General features: G+C 32.1%; 1 protein-coding gene across 9 annotated transcripts in view; it reads right to left on the reverse strand.

Moving 5' to 3' along the window:
- LOC124352686 (uncharacterized protein CG45076-like) overlaps positions 1-17738 on the reverse strand; it is a 42826-nt gene extending 25088 nt beyond the window's left edge. For 4 of the 9 annotated variants that reach the window (XM_046802279.1, XM_046802277.1, XM_046802274.1 and 1 more), the window contains exons 1-2: positions 17603-17735; positions 3283-3312 (exon numbers count right to left, since the gene is read on the reverse strand). In XM_046802279.1, the coding sequence (XP_046658235.1) occupies positions 3283-3312; positions 17603-17677 (105 nt within the window). In that variant the 5' untranslated portion in view covers positions 17678-17735. Of the gene's footprint in view, positions 1-3282; positions 3313-17602 lie in introns of all 9 variants that reach the window. The other 5 variants (XM_046802278.1, XM_046802276.1, XM_046802281.1 and 2 more) reach the window with 3 other exon arrangements.
- Positions 17739-17951: the final 213 nt, after the last annotated feature.

Genomic DNA, 17951 nt, shown 5'->3' on the forward strand with positions numbered 1-17951 from the left:
AATTAGTAACATAAGTCAAAAAATCCCTGAAAATATATGATTTCCTATTATTATTCTTTTTTTACCGAAGACCCATTAAGTTACAAGGTCAGGTTTATTTTTAATGTTTTTAGTTTTTATCTCTCTTTCCAGTTTGTAAAAGAGGCAAAATTGTCCCATTCACCAAAAAGAACGTTTTTGACCCTACACAATATTCATTAAAAAACTACTTTCTGTCCGCACTACGTGAAATGTTATAGGGGTGAAATTCTGGTTACTGGATAATTACAATACGGAAACTGAATTAAACAAACTTTTGCCTTAAGTTGTCTTTACAATTAATTATTTTTTTTGTGAGCGGTTATCGTATTTGTTACAAAACATTTTTCCTTAATTAAACAAAGAATAAGTAATAATAATACATGAATGCTACCAAGATGGATTCTTGGGAACTCTTGTAGGGTCTACCAATCAGAGTGAGTATTATACTGCCTTCACAAATGCTATTTGGCAGTTGGTTATGAAAAGTATTATTAGCAAGTTGAAACCCACTTGTTAAAGTTAGCTGGGCACGGAGCCACGGTCGTCCACACCACGCAGGGAAAGTCCGATCTTTTGTTGATACAGTGACGCAACTATTTTCGAACAAATCAATAGGTTTTATTTACAGAAATTGCTAATTGTTGCATGAAACCTGTACCAAACAAGCTGTATTTTCACGAGAAAAATTAATTGCGTTAATTACACAATTCGTATTTAAAGATGAGGAGAAAAATGTAACTCCCAGGAGAAATGAGATTTTATCGCAGAATAAAAGAGGATTTAATTTTTAAAAATATCTGTCCGTTTAAACATATGTGAAATTTAAAAAAAAATTATTTTATTGGCTCAAGGTTCTGTGCGATGTAGGTCTGAGCTTGATTGGACACATTCCAGTTTATTCCGAAATAGATCATAAATAAGCTAATATTCTAGTATCTCGGTTTCTTTTTTGTACACAATTTTTTTAATATGTTCAGAAAACCTTAAACATAAGGAGCAATATCTTAATATCTTACCGGTTCCATTTCGGTCAACATCAGTGCTCTGATAATAATCACATGCAACACTTATGACATAACAAGAACACAGATTGCAGGCAAAAATGTAACCGTTTTGGAGTACAAAGTGCCATAATAGAAACAACTAATACCAAATAACTACACATTATACAATATAGTGAATGCTTGTGTTGAGAAGGGTAGACATGCAATGACTGATGATTGGTTTATTATAAAAATGAATTAGTTCAATCAATATTTTGAAATCCACCAATGAATTAATACTGCATAGTGGGCGAACATTGTTTCCCTTAAAAAATAATAATAAGTTTGAAATTCAATATTTCGTTGTAGTCATGAATCTTGTATTAACCGTTGCATCATAAAGCATTATTTAATTTCACAGTGAGCTTTTACGTGAATAGTAGAGAAATTATATATGAACAATAACTTCCTATTTTAAGAATGTTTGGAAGTGCAGACAAATAATTTCATTTTGATATAAATTGGAAAAAAATAAGGAACTATAAATTATATTTACTGTACATAAAACTAAAACAAAATATTCTAATCATCAATAGTAAAATGGTTATTATAATTCGTTGTACTATGTATCAAACATAAAACTAACACAAAAAGAACAAACCAAAATCTACAAGTAGGAATCTGTAATTGAGTTTAAAAAATTCACACAATAACGCATCCAGAAGATATCTGTACGAAAAAATAACAATTTTCAAATTCAAAACAATTTTTCTAGTACCACACCAGGTTTCAAATGTCTTAAATATATACACGAAAACAGAACGTTGGGTAACATTTTCACAAAAAACTAACGTACAGAAAATAAATCCAATGTATCACATTTTCTATGAACAGCACAGGACAAATACTGCATGGATAAGTTACCTTTGATTAATCCAATAAATCAAACTAAATGAGAAACTGGTGTAAAAAGAAGTTGGCCCCGAAATTGGTTTGGAAGATTTCCTGAAAAATAAGGCAGGAATATCATTTAACCAGATCCATCTTCACATATCAGTTATCCTCATTTATTGTGTATATGTATTACGAAATTTTGAATCTTATTTTTATAAATATACTCGGTAAGAGGGTTGTGGTGCAGTATAATAACAATTCTACGACAAGAAATGCCTGTCTATAATATCAGTAACTTCAGGTTTTAATAAAACAAGTATTTAATGACATTTTTACGCTGTTTGGTTAAATAACTATTATTTGGGGTGTTTAATAGTTATTTACATTGTTACTAGATACATTTAAATATAAAAACTTAAATTTACAGGCTTTAATTATTTGATAGTGTTACTACAGTTATTTATAGCATTAAAATGCAGTTGCTTTAAACTGCAAAGTTCAGTTAAAAGCAGTAAACAGAAAAGCAATTCAAAGCGAAAAAGCTCGATATGATGCAAAAAATATATACATATAGAAAATGCTAGAAAGTCAAATTAATCATATTTGCACACTATTAGTTTTAAAACAAAATGCGATAGTTAAACTTATTATACATTTCTCAATTATAGTAACGAATAATGCAATAATTTTGTCCAACGTACCACACGATAAACACAAAGATATCATGTTTGTAAATTGAAGAATGATAATTGTGCTGTTTAAGGAGTAACATATAATGTGGTAGCAATAGCATTGTTGCAAGACAACAAGAAATCACTCGAGATTTTAAGTTCAAATTAACTCACATTCCATTAAAATATATCATAATTCAATATATTAAAAATGGTGTATTGCAAAAATTATATAAAAAACTGTACGAATAAATTGCTAACTGAAAAGATACAAATTTACACGTGACAAATCACTACTCTCTTTCGATTTAAGTATTACTTTCAGCTAAAAAGTTAAATGATTCTCTAATTCCAAGAATAAAATCAATCCTCTGTACAAATTATTATAAAGACTCATGTTACGTAGTCAGTTTGTTTATATATTGAAACAATAAAATTAATAACAATAAATGATCATGAAATGACATGAGGAGTAAATGTGCTTACTCTAAACATGGAATAATGTAAACACTGTATGGCATGGGGATGATGTTTTCAATGCCAGTTGAGTGTGGCATGAACACATTGACAGTGAGTGACCAACGTGACAACTCCTTCCTGGAATGAACATTTTTATAAACATAAAGCTGAGAGCTGTTCTTGTCGACTTGAAGGGAGGTGTTGTCCGTTGGTCACCCACCCACACAAGGTGATGTGTTGGCACGTTTACTCACCCGTACAATGCCGCCGTAATGTGGAACAAGCTGAGTAGCCCAGACAGTACCGAGAAGGTGAGGTGAAGGACACGAGAACAAGGAAACATACAAGGACAAGTCACACAGAGAACGGGTCTATGACGTCTCCTGGGGCTGTTTTAGACGCTTTTCCACCATTTTGAGAATCACCGTAATTTGGTTACAAGCATGGTACGAATCTATAAGAGTGAAGTATTTTCTCTGTTTATGAACTTTTTATCATTTTGTCCATTTGACTCGTGAATGCTATTATCGATTTATTAGGTTTGGAAAGAAGAAAAGCTTTGCTTCAGAACCACTTATGAGTATGTTATCTATACTACTTACTCTACACACTATTTGGCTCTCGTTACCGGTTCAAGGCTGATCTAAATGCAATAAGCTAAATCTACATAAGCTCGTTAGTGAATTTCGTTGCGTTACTCAGGACAGCGGGGCGGTTTAGACGCGGTAGGAGAAATGGCGGTAGGTGGTACCGTGAGGGAGCCTGCCACTGGTGGTGGAGGAGTAGGAGGCGTTGTAGGAGCCGGGATAGTCGCTGGAGCGGGAGGAGCGCTCAGTAGAGTAACTGTAGGACTCGGGGCCAGAGCCGCTAGAGCGGGAGACTCGCTCGGAGCTGGAAGAGTAGGCGCGGGAAGGGACAGAGGAGGATCCTGGTCGGGAACTGGAGGAAGAGGACTCGGTCTGAGCAGTGTAAGAGTATGAGTACTGCTCCTCAGCGCGCCGGGGTCGCTCGGGAGTGTCGGTTACTACGTAGTGCCTCGGCGTCTAAAACAACCCCGTTACGTCTTACTACCACTACTACATCCACCAGTTTCTAATACTAGAACACTATTACACCACTCTTGTGCTTGCATTTCAATTCTGTGCTCATTTGGTTTCATCTGATTCTTTCAGGAGATGAAATACCTACTAACTGTGCTGAACAGCTTTGCTTAAAGAGAACCGTAACGCATACTAAAAATTAAATATAATTTCCCTGCATCAAATTTAAAAGTACGTTTGAATATGTTCTCTATTAAAATAAGTTTTTAATTTCGGAGCATATAACGTGAGTTTAAAATCTCCTTTGAACCAGAGTACCCTTATATCAGTTTTATAAATAATCCAATTTAGACACCTAGGTACGAAAGTAGACTTGATGGTATTTTGGCTTGCTCTTGACCAATCTGTCAGCCCTTGCATAGAACTGTTCCCATCTATTGTGCCTGTCAAGCTTTCAACATCTCTTTTGTTGATTTTGGCAACGTTTATCCATAATGACCTTAGCTATCCTCGTGATATTAGAATGCTCACCAGGATTAGTGTTCTTACAGATCTAATCAAGACAATGTTGTAACAGCAATAAAAGTAGTTGGTTTATTATGATACCAATACGTAAATTATTTTGACTTTCAATGATAACTGTCCATTATTTTATTTACTAGTCATTAAATGCACTAAAGTTTTGTATTCCTTCTTGTGCAAAAATAATTTTAAATGAGGTTGTGATAGTTTAATAATACATTTTCAGTATACATTTTGTACAAATCGACCCATAAAATAAACTACTACGTTTTGGTAAAACGAAATACAAGTAGCACAATATTGTTCAGAGAAAAATTAACAAAACTAAATTACTATTTCACCTCCTCAACTTTTTAATTTTTTCCCCCCCCCCCCAATAAGTTAAAACATTCATATATACGTTTGTTTTCTCATTTCGTGATTAAATTATCATTGAATTCATCAAATTTAAAGAATATAACAGTCCTTGAAAGGCACTGATACAAATTTGTGTTTACCATTTTCGGCAATCTTCTTTCAGTTTCTTAGTAATTGCCAGTTCAGTAATTGTTTAGAACATTTTGAAAGGCACTGAAGTGTTATTAAGGAAGAGCAGGGATTGTTTAAAAGAACAACACAAAGCAAGTTTCAGAACGTTTATTTGCGTAAAAAAATAAAATAAAGCAATTATATTCAGCTAAGTATTAATGACATAATAACAGTCTTAGAGCAAATTAAATATTAAAAGGCTCGCATGAAGCGAATAGAGATAAGATAAATTAAAGGAAGCGCGCGAACTATATTATTCTAAAGGCCTATAAAGATATTCTTACAAATATTAAAATAAAAAGTAGTGTATAAAAGAAATTACTCCTCTTGATTTATCAATTCGTACACTATTCATACATTATATTATTTTTTAGTAACGGTAGATTTTTATTTAGACAAGGCCATAGACGGTTTAATTATAAAAGTATTCAATATAATCGGATACAATAAATAATAGGATGTATTATTACATTATATTATGTTTTTGATAATTGGTATTTCAATGTGTTTGTATAACGCAACATGTTACAACTAATAAGTTACTGGTTACTATGATAATAAAACAATAAATAGCGTTCATTTATATATGTTTTTGAAACAAGTAATGAATAATTTAATAAATTTTGTTGGATTTAAAATGTGTTATCTAATGAAAAAAAATCACTATCATCTAATCATATGATACTTAACAACTTATACAATGAATAAAATAAAATACTGTTCCTTTTTCGTCTTTTACGTTTCTTTATTTTTTATTCATTAATGTTTATACTGTAATATTTTGTAAGCTTTATGGAGTTTATTTTCTCTTTACCAGGAATGAAGAAGAGATACAAGCTCTGATGCATGATACTATTTCAACATGTATCTTTGTAATGGAGTTTATTATGCATACAAAATAAAATTATGTTTTATACTTTAGATTGTGTCTATTGGTTTTAAGGTAAATATGGCGCTAACTAGGGTGGCTGTGAGAATAGATAGTGCAAGAGAATAAAAGAGCACTCTCTACTTTTACTTTTCAACCATTATTTAATGACGGACACCTAATAATCGCTTAGTACTCTGCAACAAAAGCGGAGGGAGATATAAGGCGCCACCCTAATTGCCGCAATTTGTAATTGGTACAGTTGTGTAGGATGTGAGGTGAGGATTTAGTAGCGGTACACGAAGGGGATGGTTGTGAAACTGATGCGATGATGGGTGCGGGAGGCAACGTTTCCCCGCGGGCCCAGAGAAGTGTTGTGAGTACGGCCAAACACAGTCACCGGAGGAGGCACCTGGCTGGGCCGTGGCACCGTAGGGCACTTGTCCCACGGCACTTCGCGCCTCTGAAACCGTCACAACCTCCGTTACCGCACATTCGCCACATACCATTCGCGAGCCAAGCGTATTTACAGCGTAGTCAAGCGTTAATAAGCGAACCCACCCAGTACTGATGTACTGATACTGTACAAGTGTTATTTGTTTTGTGTGCAAACGGTTATACAAGCTCAAGCGTCGATGTCAATTAAATTTTGTAAGCTAGGCAACGTTTCTTGGCTAGAAATCGTAGGATAATACTGGACCTAACCTCTCCTTGTACTTAGTGTCTAATAAAGGTGAATAATTAATTATTCGAAGATTTGATTTTTTCTTTCAAAGTAATTTGGTTTAACTTTACTTAATAGCCTCTTGGAGAGATTACGATTTAACTTAAACATTTTGTAAAGTGATTAACAGGTAAAACTTGTAGAAAACAACAAGTAAAGTGTGATGAAATACTATGTCGTCAAGATAAGATTTGACGTTTAACATTACGGTTGGTATCATGCAGGACTTTATCACAATTTGTAAAGTTTATCTTAAACATGTTTTGGATTATTATCAATACAATTGAAGAGTGGAGATATATAGTGGGCTAAGTGACCAAAAAGATTTAAACTGTTGTTTTCTCGATAATGTGATCTATGAAGTAAGGCCCTTATCCTGCATAACGACTCAAGTAACAGTTCCTTTGGTAATTTTCTAAGTTCCATAAGATAGCGTGTGAGGGAAATGTAGCTTTAAGTTTCCGGTGTAGTTGGTCAAGTGCACGGGACAAGTCTGGTGTTCAAAAAATTTTATTTTGTGGTTCGTTTTGGCAACAATAGCTGTGTTACACTGTGGTTAGTCGAATCTAATTAGTTTTGTACAAGATGAGTGATGATGGGGAATCTGAAAAAAGAAGAAAATCTGACGGATCTTTCCAATCTACCGGGAAGAAGTCGAAATTTGCAGGGGAGATCTACATAACTAAATTAGAGAAACAAGTGGAAGCTAAACAATACCTACTGAGAATGTGCGATACGTAATTTATAGAGTAGTGCCAGTTTGGTTTATCAATAATGTCAAACGTACGTAAATAACAAAAATACGAGCAACGGTAACAAATATTCACAAATGCCCAACAGTGGCATTGGTACGTTTAGTATGGACCTTCGGCCAGTTTTCCCGCTTCCAGCTATAACCCACAATAAGGCGTAATACTCAAGACAATTCAGTACTGATAACTTAGGTATACATTTCCGAGAAATAACAAGTAGGGGTGAAAATGAAATCGCTTATGCCATACTGCCATATTTAAAATAATGCCAAAACGTAAACTGATATTTTGGATTGATAATTAATTGTACAGCTCAATAAAAAATGTTTTTTTAGTTATGGTTTTATCCCATTGCAGAAGGAGCTATTGATAAAGTTGAAAAAATATTTGTTCCAGGTTTTTCGTTTGTGAGTTGTGACAGAGACGTCTCTCAGATTGAAAAGACCAATTCTCTTCACTAAACCTTCTGAGGGTATTATTTCTTCTAAACTAGAACATCCATACTTGGCTACTATACTGGAAAATAAATATTGTTTTGGTTTTAAAATGCATCTGAGAGTACTCTCACGATAAAGAATGTCCAAGAAGTTTGTTTTTGTCACTTGGCCCCTTATACGAGTATATCTTCACTCATCAATTTCTTTCATCTTTTATAATTATTTACGTAACATGTTCATAATATTTTATTCAAATGTTTGGCTTGCATCAAATTCAGACAAGTAGAATTACCAATTATAAATGTGAGTATAATCATAGCTCCGATTCTGAGAAGTTTTACGGCCAGGAATTTTGCTTTCTTTATCTTCCATGAAAATATAAATTTGTTTGGATAAATGAAAAAATGTCTTATAAAAAATTTATCTCTAAAAATAAACATAGATTATATTTAATTTTCTCACTCTTTTTTCAGTTATCTTACTATAAAGATAATTCATAATAAAAATTAAACGTTCGTAATGTAGAGTAAAAGTTCAGTATACTTACTAAAATGTAGTGCTAATGATTCTAAGTGCTTTGCTAATGTTTATCAGGCTGTAGTTAAATGAAAACTATTTTTACATAACGGAGCTTTTTGCTCTTACTGTGAGTGTTCAAGGTATTGCAACTCTTTGTTTCGTGGAAAGGCAAACAGATGTATTCAGCAAGAGAGTTGTCGAGGCTATATTTTTGTCCAGTGCAAATGTCAACTCTATTCTGAGCTCCAGGCAGATACGCTTGCACCAGGCTTTGGCTCCTCTCTTCTTTGCTCTTATTACTCTCGTATTCATCTATATTTTATACACAGTGTATTCTCTATTGATTTTGAAAGGTTTTATTAAAATTTATATACGATTGTGTTTTTATCTGTTTATAAAACAAAATTTGTAAAATATACACATAATAGCATAAAAATTCAAGCGCTTTAAGTAACAAGTTCTAAGGTATAAAATTGGATTATCGAGTAAAATCTTCGTGTAGTAATATAACCTGTGATAATGGTCCGTATATGATCTAACATCCAATCTTTCTTGCTTAAAAACTCGTTGACAATAAAGTAATAATAGAGTATTTATTAAAAGTGAAGGAAGGCATTCTTTAGAAAAGAAAAAAAACAAGGTTTTAATAATTATAAGGCTTTAACACTTCATTAAAAGTCTATTCACAATGGAATATTTAAATACACTTTTTATAAATACCGTAAGATAAGTTGTAGTAGCTGGATTACATTGTTTATAGTTACCATAAAATAAAACTTTAACATAGATAACATTTATCATAGATTTGAATTATTACACACTGTATTATACTAAACAACTTATTATAAATAAATTTTGACTATGAAAATAAGGATAGAGATATTACATTAGCAAAGTAAGAAATCACTTCAAGACGTCTAAATGAAAGAGCAAACTTTTGATGGATTAATGTATCTCTATGATTGAGAATTGTATCCTCAAATACTCTAAAACTAATCTTAAATCATAAATATATACAACTTAAATTTCTTTGGTGAGTTTACTAAAATATTTTTATTTTGTAAGTATTAACATAATAAAACGCCATAACATCTTAAGAACTATTTACAGTAATGTTATCATTACAAGTAGGATTTTAAAGTGAGTATAACGTACATTTTTTCAATTTAAACCTGACTAAGGTGCAGACGTTGATACCGACAAAAGCCTCACAGTTTTGAACTTCGATTGTGTAACACGTTATCTCGGGATTGTAGAATCTGCAATATGAAAGCAATGCTCCATAGGAGAGAGAGACTCTCGCAAGGAATGTTTCCCTGAGTTATTTCAGGATGCGCTACTGACTCACTGGGCCGACTAAATATAATGCATCGTCCAACGTGTGTTGCAAGTCACCCTAGACTGAGTTGGTCAAGTTACTGAGAAAACAGCCTACAGTGCATACAACAGTGACGTCATGAGGCGCAGAGACACGAAGGGTCTTGAGAGTTCACACGAAACGTTAAAGATACAAAATTTTAAATCCTACGTTACAGCTTTTATCCCACAATCCGATGTAAATGTCAACTGAACTTATCTTTTGCCATTTCCTCCCGATTTGTGATGACAATACTACGACTGATGTACAGAGTATGGTTTCCAACGATACTTTGTTGTAGAATATGTTACTAGGAAGTCAAACTTAGCACAAGAAAATTATACAATAACTGACTTTACAACAAGCTTTATAACTTATATTCATTAGTATAATCGCAACCTCAAGTATATTAAAATTATTATGTAACGTAAATCAATTTTATACTGTTTACTTTTTTAAATTTTAACAAAGACAACAAAATATTTAGGACTTTTTTGCAAATGTTTTATTTTTTATACAATGGAGTTATTTAACCAAATGCCAAGTTAAATCGGTTAGATAAAAAATGTGCTTCTACCGAATCATATGCAACATTATTTATCTCTTTTATAGTGAGTCCATAGATCCATCATACATTGAGTTTTTATACGGTGGTGCATTTTGTCATATGATCGGTTCTTTTTATGTAAGTGAATCATAAATACTTGCTTGGAATCTGTTCGATAAACGCGGAAACTCTGATAATCGAGACACTCTTTACATTCTTTACTTTTTTCTATTTTAAATACTCAACTATCTAAATAAGATTCCTTTATTAACAAACAGGTGAAAATTTAATCGTGTCCATTATTGTGTATAAAGACTAAAACATACAGTTTTGTTTTTTTTTATTCTTTTCTGAGACAAGATCCTGGGTTATTAATTAATCCTTCCTCCCGTAATCAAAATCACCAACCATGTTTGTAAAGACATCAAGTATTGCAAACTAAACTGTTACCTATTTTGTTTTAAAGTTTTAACATGACGTGTCTTGCAGCCAGTTCCATGAAAATTAAACGCAATTGTCATATCAGAAAAACTAGTTTTGAAAATTATAACAATAGCTAATAATTTACCAATATTTCATCAAACAGTCACTAATTGTATAAAGACTCATTGTCAAATATTAAGATATTAAAAACGTTAGTAGATGGTTTGTCACAAACTATTGCATGTAGAAGATGGATTCAAAGAAAGTGTTAATACAGATTAAAAGAAGAACGATGCCGGCAAAACGACACAAGACACTGAATTATTTTCAGAATTTAAATATCGCGTATTGAACATAATAATAATACTAAATAATATTTTACACGACAAATTTGGAACATCATAAACAATGTCTTTCGATAAATGACCTCAGTTCAAAGTGAATAACATCTATTAAAAACTGGCTGACTCAAGATCACTGGCTGATTAACTGAGTTACTGACTCACTCAATGACATGAAAGATTAAGTAACTGCAGATTAGAGGATTCAAATTGCGTTGAACAAGGATATAACGAGAACAAGGAAGGATCGTAAATTTCCATTTTTTATTTATTTTGGAATAAGTGTTTTGGAAAACCCTTATTACAAAACCTTATTGGAATGTTTGCAATGTGGGGAATCTACCTTTTAATGCGTGTATACTTTGGGAAACAAAGTTAACAAATCCCGAATTTTGACATTTTTGTGGAGGGGAGTAGTAGTAAAGTACGAATTTGTGGATACCAATATCTTAAATTTACCAAGTAAACAAAAACGGCGAAAAATCAACAGACTAATCTATGGATTGGGAAGAACTTATGGTGCATGGAATATGGCTTTAAAGTGTTAGGTCCTGAGAACTTACAATATAAATGTCATGAATAGACACTAGACAAATCAATTTGGCCAATTTTCATTAAGAAATATAAATTTACCCAACGTTAAGAATGTTAAAAAATACGTAGTGATTTTGAATTCATAGTAAGTCTATAGGTGTATGAAATACAAGAAATTCAAATGTATTCTTCGATTTCTAAGAGTTGACTATATACAGGATGTAAATTAAGTCCTGATAGGCCTGGATATATTCCAAATGGATTAAAATATCGATTTGAAATCATCATACTTATTAAAATACTTTTTTGAACTTTTTGGAGGGTAAAATATTTCTTCCCCTTTTTCAATGGGTGGTAGAGGTTGACTCCTTAAAATTTCAAATTACAACCCCTTTCTTGTAACATGTCATATTGAAGGTCTATTCAATAGAAACACGACATGAAAAAAACATCTCTATAACGATCATAGCAAAAGTAAGGGCAAATAATCCCTTACCTTTTAATGCCACCTAGAAAAAGACACCTCTTACCAAAACAATGCACACACAGAGTATGTATACTCTTCATGAAAAAACAAGTAAATAGGTTTCAGCTTATGTTTCGATAATTTATGATCTTATTCATAGCAAAACAAAAACTAGCTAGACAATATAAATAAGCAACAACTGAAATGTAGAATAATTGTCTAATTTATCTTATATTCCGTTGATCAGGCTGTCTTGATTTTAAGATCAATTGATGGGCTATAATTATATTTCTCAATTCTACAAAATTTGTATTTGGGTCCGAATTAGGTTGATTTCAATTATCTCCTTTGAAAAAAAAACTTTAAATTTTTTAACTATACTCTAATGGGATGTCAGCTATTTTGGATTATAACTTTTATGTTAGGAATTTAGAATAATATTTTGGTCATAGATAATATCAAAATATGATATCCTCACTGACAAAAATGCCAAAATGTACACAGGCTTTGAATTAAATAAATATTAAAGATAATTTCTGGGGAATCAATTTCTCATTATCAACCAAAATATAATTTAATATATGAATGAGCTGTAATATTTGATTACTACAGCGAAAAACAATTAGGGGATTTTGGTTATTATATGAGTTTTTTCATAAAAATAGTAGAAAGATTGTTATAGACTTGTTTAATTAATACCTTTTATGAGATAATTATAAGAATATCTAGTTTTATAAATGTTATTTGATAATTTCAATTTCAATTTCCTCACTCTTTCAGAGTTATTTTAGAAGATTATGGTTATTGTCACCGAAGATATCATATGTTTAACTGCCCCTGAAATAAATTTAAAACTGAAGAATATTTTTTTTATTTTTACGCTTATTTGTAATGTACACACACATCACTGGATACGAATGCCGAAATGTATCAGTTTGTGTTATTTATTCTGTCTATAACACATATATAACCGAGTAGTGTGAAAACAGCGTAGAAGCCTTCTAATCGTCAGTAGATTTAAAGTTATAAATATTTTTTTAAAGATTTTTCTAAGTTTATTCCCTCTCCGGATGGCTAAAAAAATATACTGATTTGTTCGATGAGGCAGGAGAATCAGGTATGATGACGACAATTCGAAGATGTCACCTGTTATATCGGTGTTGTATTCTAGTACCTAATCTGTTTTTATTTTTCTTGCTACTTTTTGATTTCCTTTGTTTAATTAATTTGAGTAGAATAATTTTGATAGTGTAGAATTCCGAAATTTAGTCCTTAGCTGAGATTTGCATGCGTTTTTGAAATTTGGTACACCAGTGCGGGTAGAGATATAAATAATAGCAAACAACTGAATTGCTGAATTGCTTGATTACAATAAACAATGCACTCCAAATTTCCAAGATTAGATACATGAATAAATCTTACAATAATATCTAACTGATAAAAAAACATAAAATTCGGTGAGGTCTTTACATTACAAATAAACGTTAAAAATGACAAAAAACTTTCTTAAATCTTCAATTTATTTGAGGGAAAGGTAAAAATATATCTTCGGTGACAATAACTTGAAGATTATCACGTTTTATTTTTATCACGAATATTATGACAATTTTCAAGTAAATTATAAAAATGTATATAAAACTCCTATTAATGGATAAAGAAAAAAACAATTCGTATTTTTAAGGTTATTATTGTTATAACTTTCAATACTGAACTAGGTAATTCGTTAAGATTACCATTACGTAGACTGTATATGCATATGACATCATATACACCTAATATACTAAATATAATATAATAATGCTGGCCACAAGACCTGAAATTGATAAAAATGTAAGGGAGATCAATTAATTTTTGTATTGCTAATAAAGTCTCAGAGTGGGTTTTACATGTCAGTATGGAAGTAATCATATAATTTAATTTAGGTTATAATATCTTTATTTAGACTATGCGTACTATGACGGGACGTGTAGGCACTGCAGACTACAAATTTTATATTGAGGTGGTGAACGAGACTTGTCTACAAGGTCTGCACTAAGACCATACGCTTTATGAGTTTGCACACAATTTGATCTCGTAAAACTCACAATAACGAAAAATTAATTCAAAACTTAATATGGATAGTTTAACTTGTTTGCTATAATTATGACATATCTAATAAATTTAGAAATAGAAAAAATGAATTCAGTAGTAGGCAATAACCTATCTCACCTTTAAACAGTTTTTCTGTGTAATACTAAATTTTATCATTCAGTGCTTCTTGGAATGAAAGCAGTTATTGTGAAACTGGAGTAACAACAGTTTGAACGTGATGCCGGTAAACAAACAGTGTTCAAAGAAACTCGCCTTTTCCGATTTGGCTGGAAGATATCCGATTTCAGAGTCGGGCGTAGGCGGATGACGTCAGAGCTAAATGCGGAGACGGGCTCACAAGTATTCCAGCAGCACCCAAGACACACGCGAGCGCGCGCGCGCGCACGCACGAACGCACGTACTTTTTAAGTAGCTATTAAAAAGATCTGTGTGTTTTTACCAATTCTTCTTAGACCTTGTAAGCTAAAGTGGGACATGTTTGGGATAATCGTAATATTTTTACTTAGATTTACTTTGTTTGTATAATTATTACTGACATCATAACCACTTAAAACAGTAGTAACCACATGTTTCAGATTATAAAGATGGTTTTCGATTCATATTATGTCTCACTGGATTGCAAAAATATACACGAATATGCGTTTAAACTTTTAATCTTTATATTTTATACTTTAAATCATGGTCATTTTTCTGGAAGCACTGAACACGTCGTTTCAAGCTAAATATTCAAATGTATTTATCAAACGAAACTGCTTAAAAATAAATAGGATAAAATAAATGTATAATAAACCCAACAAATATATCTTTCTTCAATATTAAATTTGTTTTGGAAACATACTTGGACACAGGGCAATCATTTTAAACCTTTTTGCGGGTTAACACCTTTACACTGCTAGATGAAGTTGTTTCGATTTCTAAATTATAAAGGTCTTCTATAGTTCCTAATGAGGCATTCTCTACTGCGTCTCTCTCAAAGTTCGGTAAAGTAGAAATCAATGCGATATATTAAATACATTGTAATAATTCAGTTGCAGTTATTACAGGTCAATTTTATATCTGATATTGAATATTATTTTTAATATTACAAAATTCACCACTGGAAATATCATTTCTTTACACGCAGAGGTAGGATATTCTAGAATTAAGAAATAAATTATAATATTCCACACTTTTTCGTAGAGCCTGAAAATTGAAGGTCAAAGAAAATAAGAAAAGAAATAAATTAGATTAACAATTGAAATGCAAGCACAATTATAAACAAATCACAAGGAACATGCTGAAAATATAAATGGTATAGAAGTACTATAACACTACTATCAAAACACAAACTAAACAAATTAAATATTTCAACTATTATTAACCTTCTGTTTAATTTGTCTCCAATTATTTGACTACACTTTACCAATATTTTAATTGGTTTAATTGGCACTTTTTACTGTTGACGAAAGTTCTGTGTTATGTGAGATTTAGATTTTTGTTTGTTGAAGTAGGATTTTGATTGTCTAAGAAACATTGCTTAGAATCATCAACAGATTCTCACTTTGAAAAAATAAACTGGCAAGGAAGTAAACTGGGAAAGAGCTTATAAATTATATGTAAAACGATATAATATTGATATAAATGGTTTGCTCCAATGCTACGTAATCTTGCTTATGAAAAGTAGGATAGTAATAGTTTTGTTACATTATGATTTTTTGTATATTTTAACCCACGTATTGCGTTATGGCATAGTCTGAGACAATATCTTAGAGATGGTTACAGATTAATTTCCAAACAATCTAAAATACTGTACCAGTATGTTTTGGAAATTGCGGTAGTACAATTTGGTTTATGTAATTTTGAAAATATTACTTAATAAATGCAAGCTCTTCCCATATTTTAATTGCAATAATTTAATAAAAACTATTCAAAATTATAAATTAAGGTTGCGTTTTATAAAACAGGAAACAGAGTGTTTTGTTTAAAACAAACAACAGTAATAGCACATTTACCATATATTAACATTGTTAATTGGCAGCCGACTTTGAAACTTTCTTGCCAGACAGATTTAGACAACAAATTAAATTGTGTAACTGTGTATCAAGGAGATAGACAAATGAAAACCATAATTCAGATTAATGTTTACTACTTTACAACATCATTCTTGAGTACATTTTACTCAGAGATTTCATATTCAACCCCATTAATCTACTCCTGAGCATTTAATTACAAGTTAAAGACTATAATACATTTAAATTGCAAAATTTAACATAATTACATAAACGTCATTTTGAGTTCATATTTTAATATAAGCGAATATAAACCGTTGGAACTCTCTTGCGATGCCAAGAACGTGTTGAGGCTGAGGGCCAGTTGGCTTGTATCCCTCGATTGGATGGAAGTGTGAACCGATTTATCAAAGGAAAATTTTAGATCTCGCCATATTTCAAAATTTAATTCAAGTTATATTTTTAAATTTCAGCGCGAAGCAAATAGGCTTCAAATCTTTTGACCAAAAAAAGTTTTTACATCTTGCTATTAAACCGAAGGGAAACACGATTTCCAGTACAAGACTGAAGAAAGAAGTATTATATTACTTATTGTTAGATCTATTGTTGAGGTCCTATGGTGGCTGTAAAAGTTATACTAATTGGTGAATATATGCAACACGATAACTGATAGCAACAAGAGTCCAGCCTTGTGGCGACTTTTGTTGGATGCTGTTTAACATACTCAATTTATTGTAATTTTTATCTGCGTATATTATACGCATATGTATTCAGCGGAATTTCTGAAAAGAGATGAACTAATTAACTATAAAGTCTAAACAGTCTAGTTATATATCACGTTGGGTAATTACACGTTTGCCCAAGTCTTCGTGCTGAATGTTACATATTTGTGCTGTATTCGATGTAACATAGTCAGAAACACATACGAAGTACGCCACAAATATCAATGGCCAATTAAAATAATTTATGTTGTATACATTGATTTAGGCATTAATTTATTCATACATAATAATTTTCGTTTGCAACTAACTATAGTATAAATTACGTGCAATTCCTTCGTTAGACGTACTTTAAATACAACATTGCACAGTATTATATCGTTATTTTGTACGTTTTTCACTCAAATGTAGTAGGCTATATTAATTTCTCAAATGTTATCGTACATATACCAATAATTGACCTTTTTTACTTTAATCCGGAGCTGTTAGTGGGTGAACTGTCAGGTTTTTATTAATCTGCTATAGTTTATACGTTTTTTTTTTAAATAAATTAGGCTTTCTTCTACTGTTTCACCCTAACATGAGTACCATGAGGTTAACAGAGTGGCAATCCTCACATGCTGGAGGTAATGTACCTGATTCTTCGATGTACCAAATGGTTTATTCTATTGGAAATTTATCTTCATGCTTTTCACTTTGACGCCGGGTAGCAACTCACCGTGACGGAGTACGAGGTGATGGTAGGCCGACTGTAGGGCCTGCGGCTAGTGTAGAAGTCGGACTCGTAAACCATGTTGTCGCTGCTGTCGCTTTTCGCTGTCCTGTCGCCACTGGGATGAAACTGAGTAGTCCGCCAGAGCGCACCCCTCCACCGGCCACCTATTCTTGGCCACCGGCCACCATTCAGTACCCGCCTCCTTCCAGACCGTGGGCGTGTTTACTCTTCACACTTTTGACGCAAACTTCGCCAGCTGAAGTCTGACGTCACACTTTGTATCGGAATTAACTGATGGACCACACATGTCCTATAACAACTGCATCGTACTTTAAGATAAGAGATTGAATAG

The sequence above is a fragment of the Homalodisca vitripennis genome, chromosome 1 (assembly GCF_021130785.1).
Source record: "Homalodisca vitripennis isolate AUS2020 chromosome 1, UT_GWSS_2.1, whole genome shotgun sequence".
Classification (NCBI taxonomy): Eukaryota; Metazoa; Arthropoda; class Insecta; order Hemiptera; family Cicadellidae; genus Homalodisca; species Homalodisca vitripennis.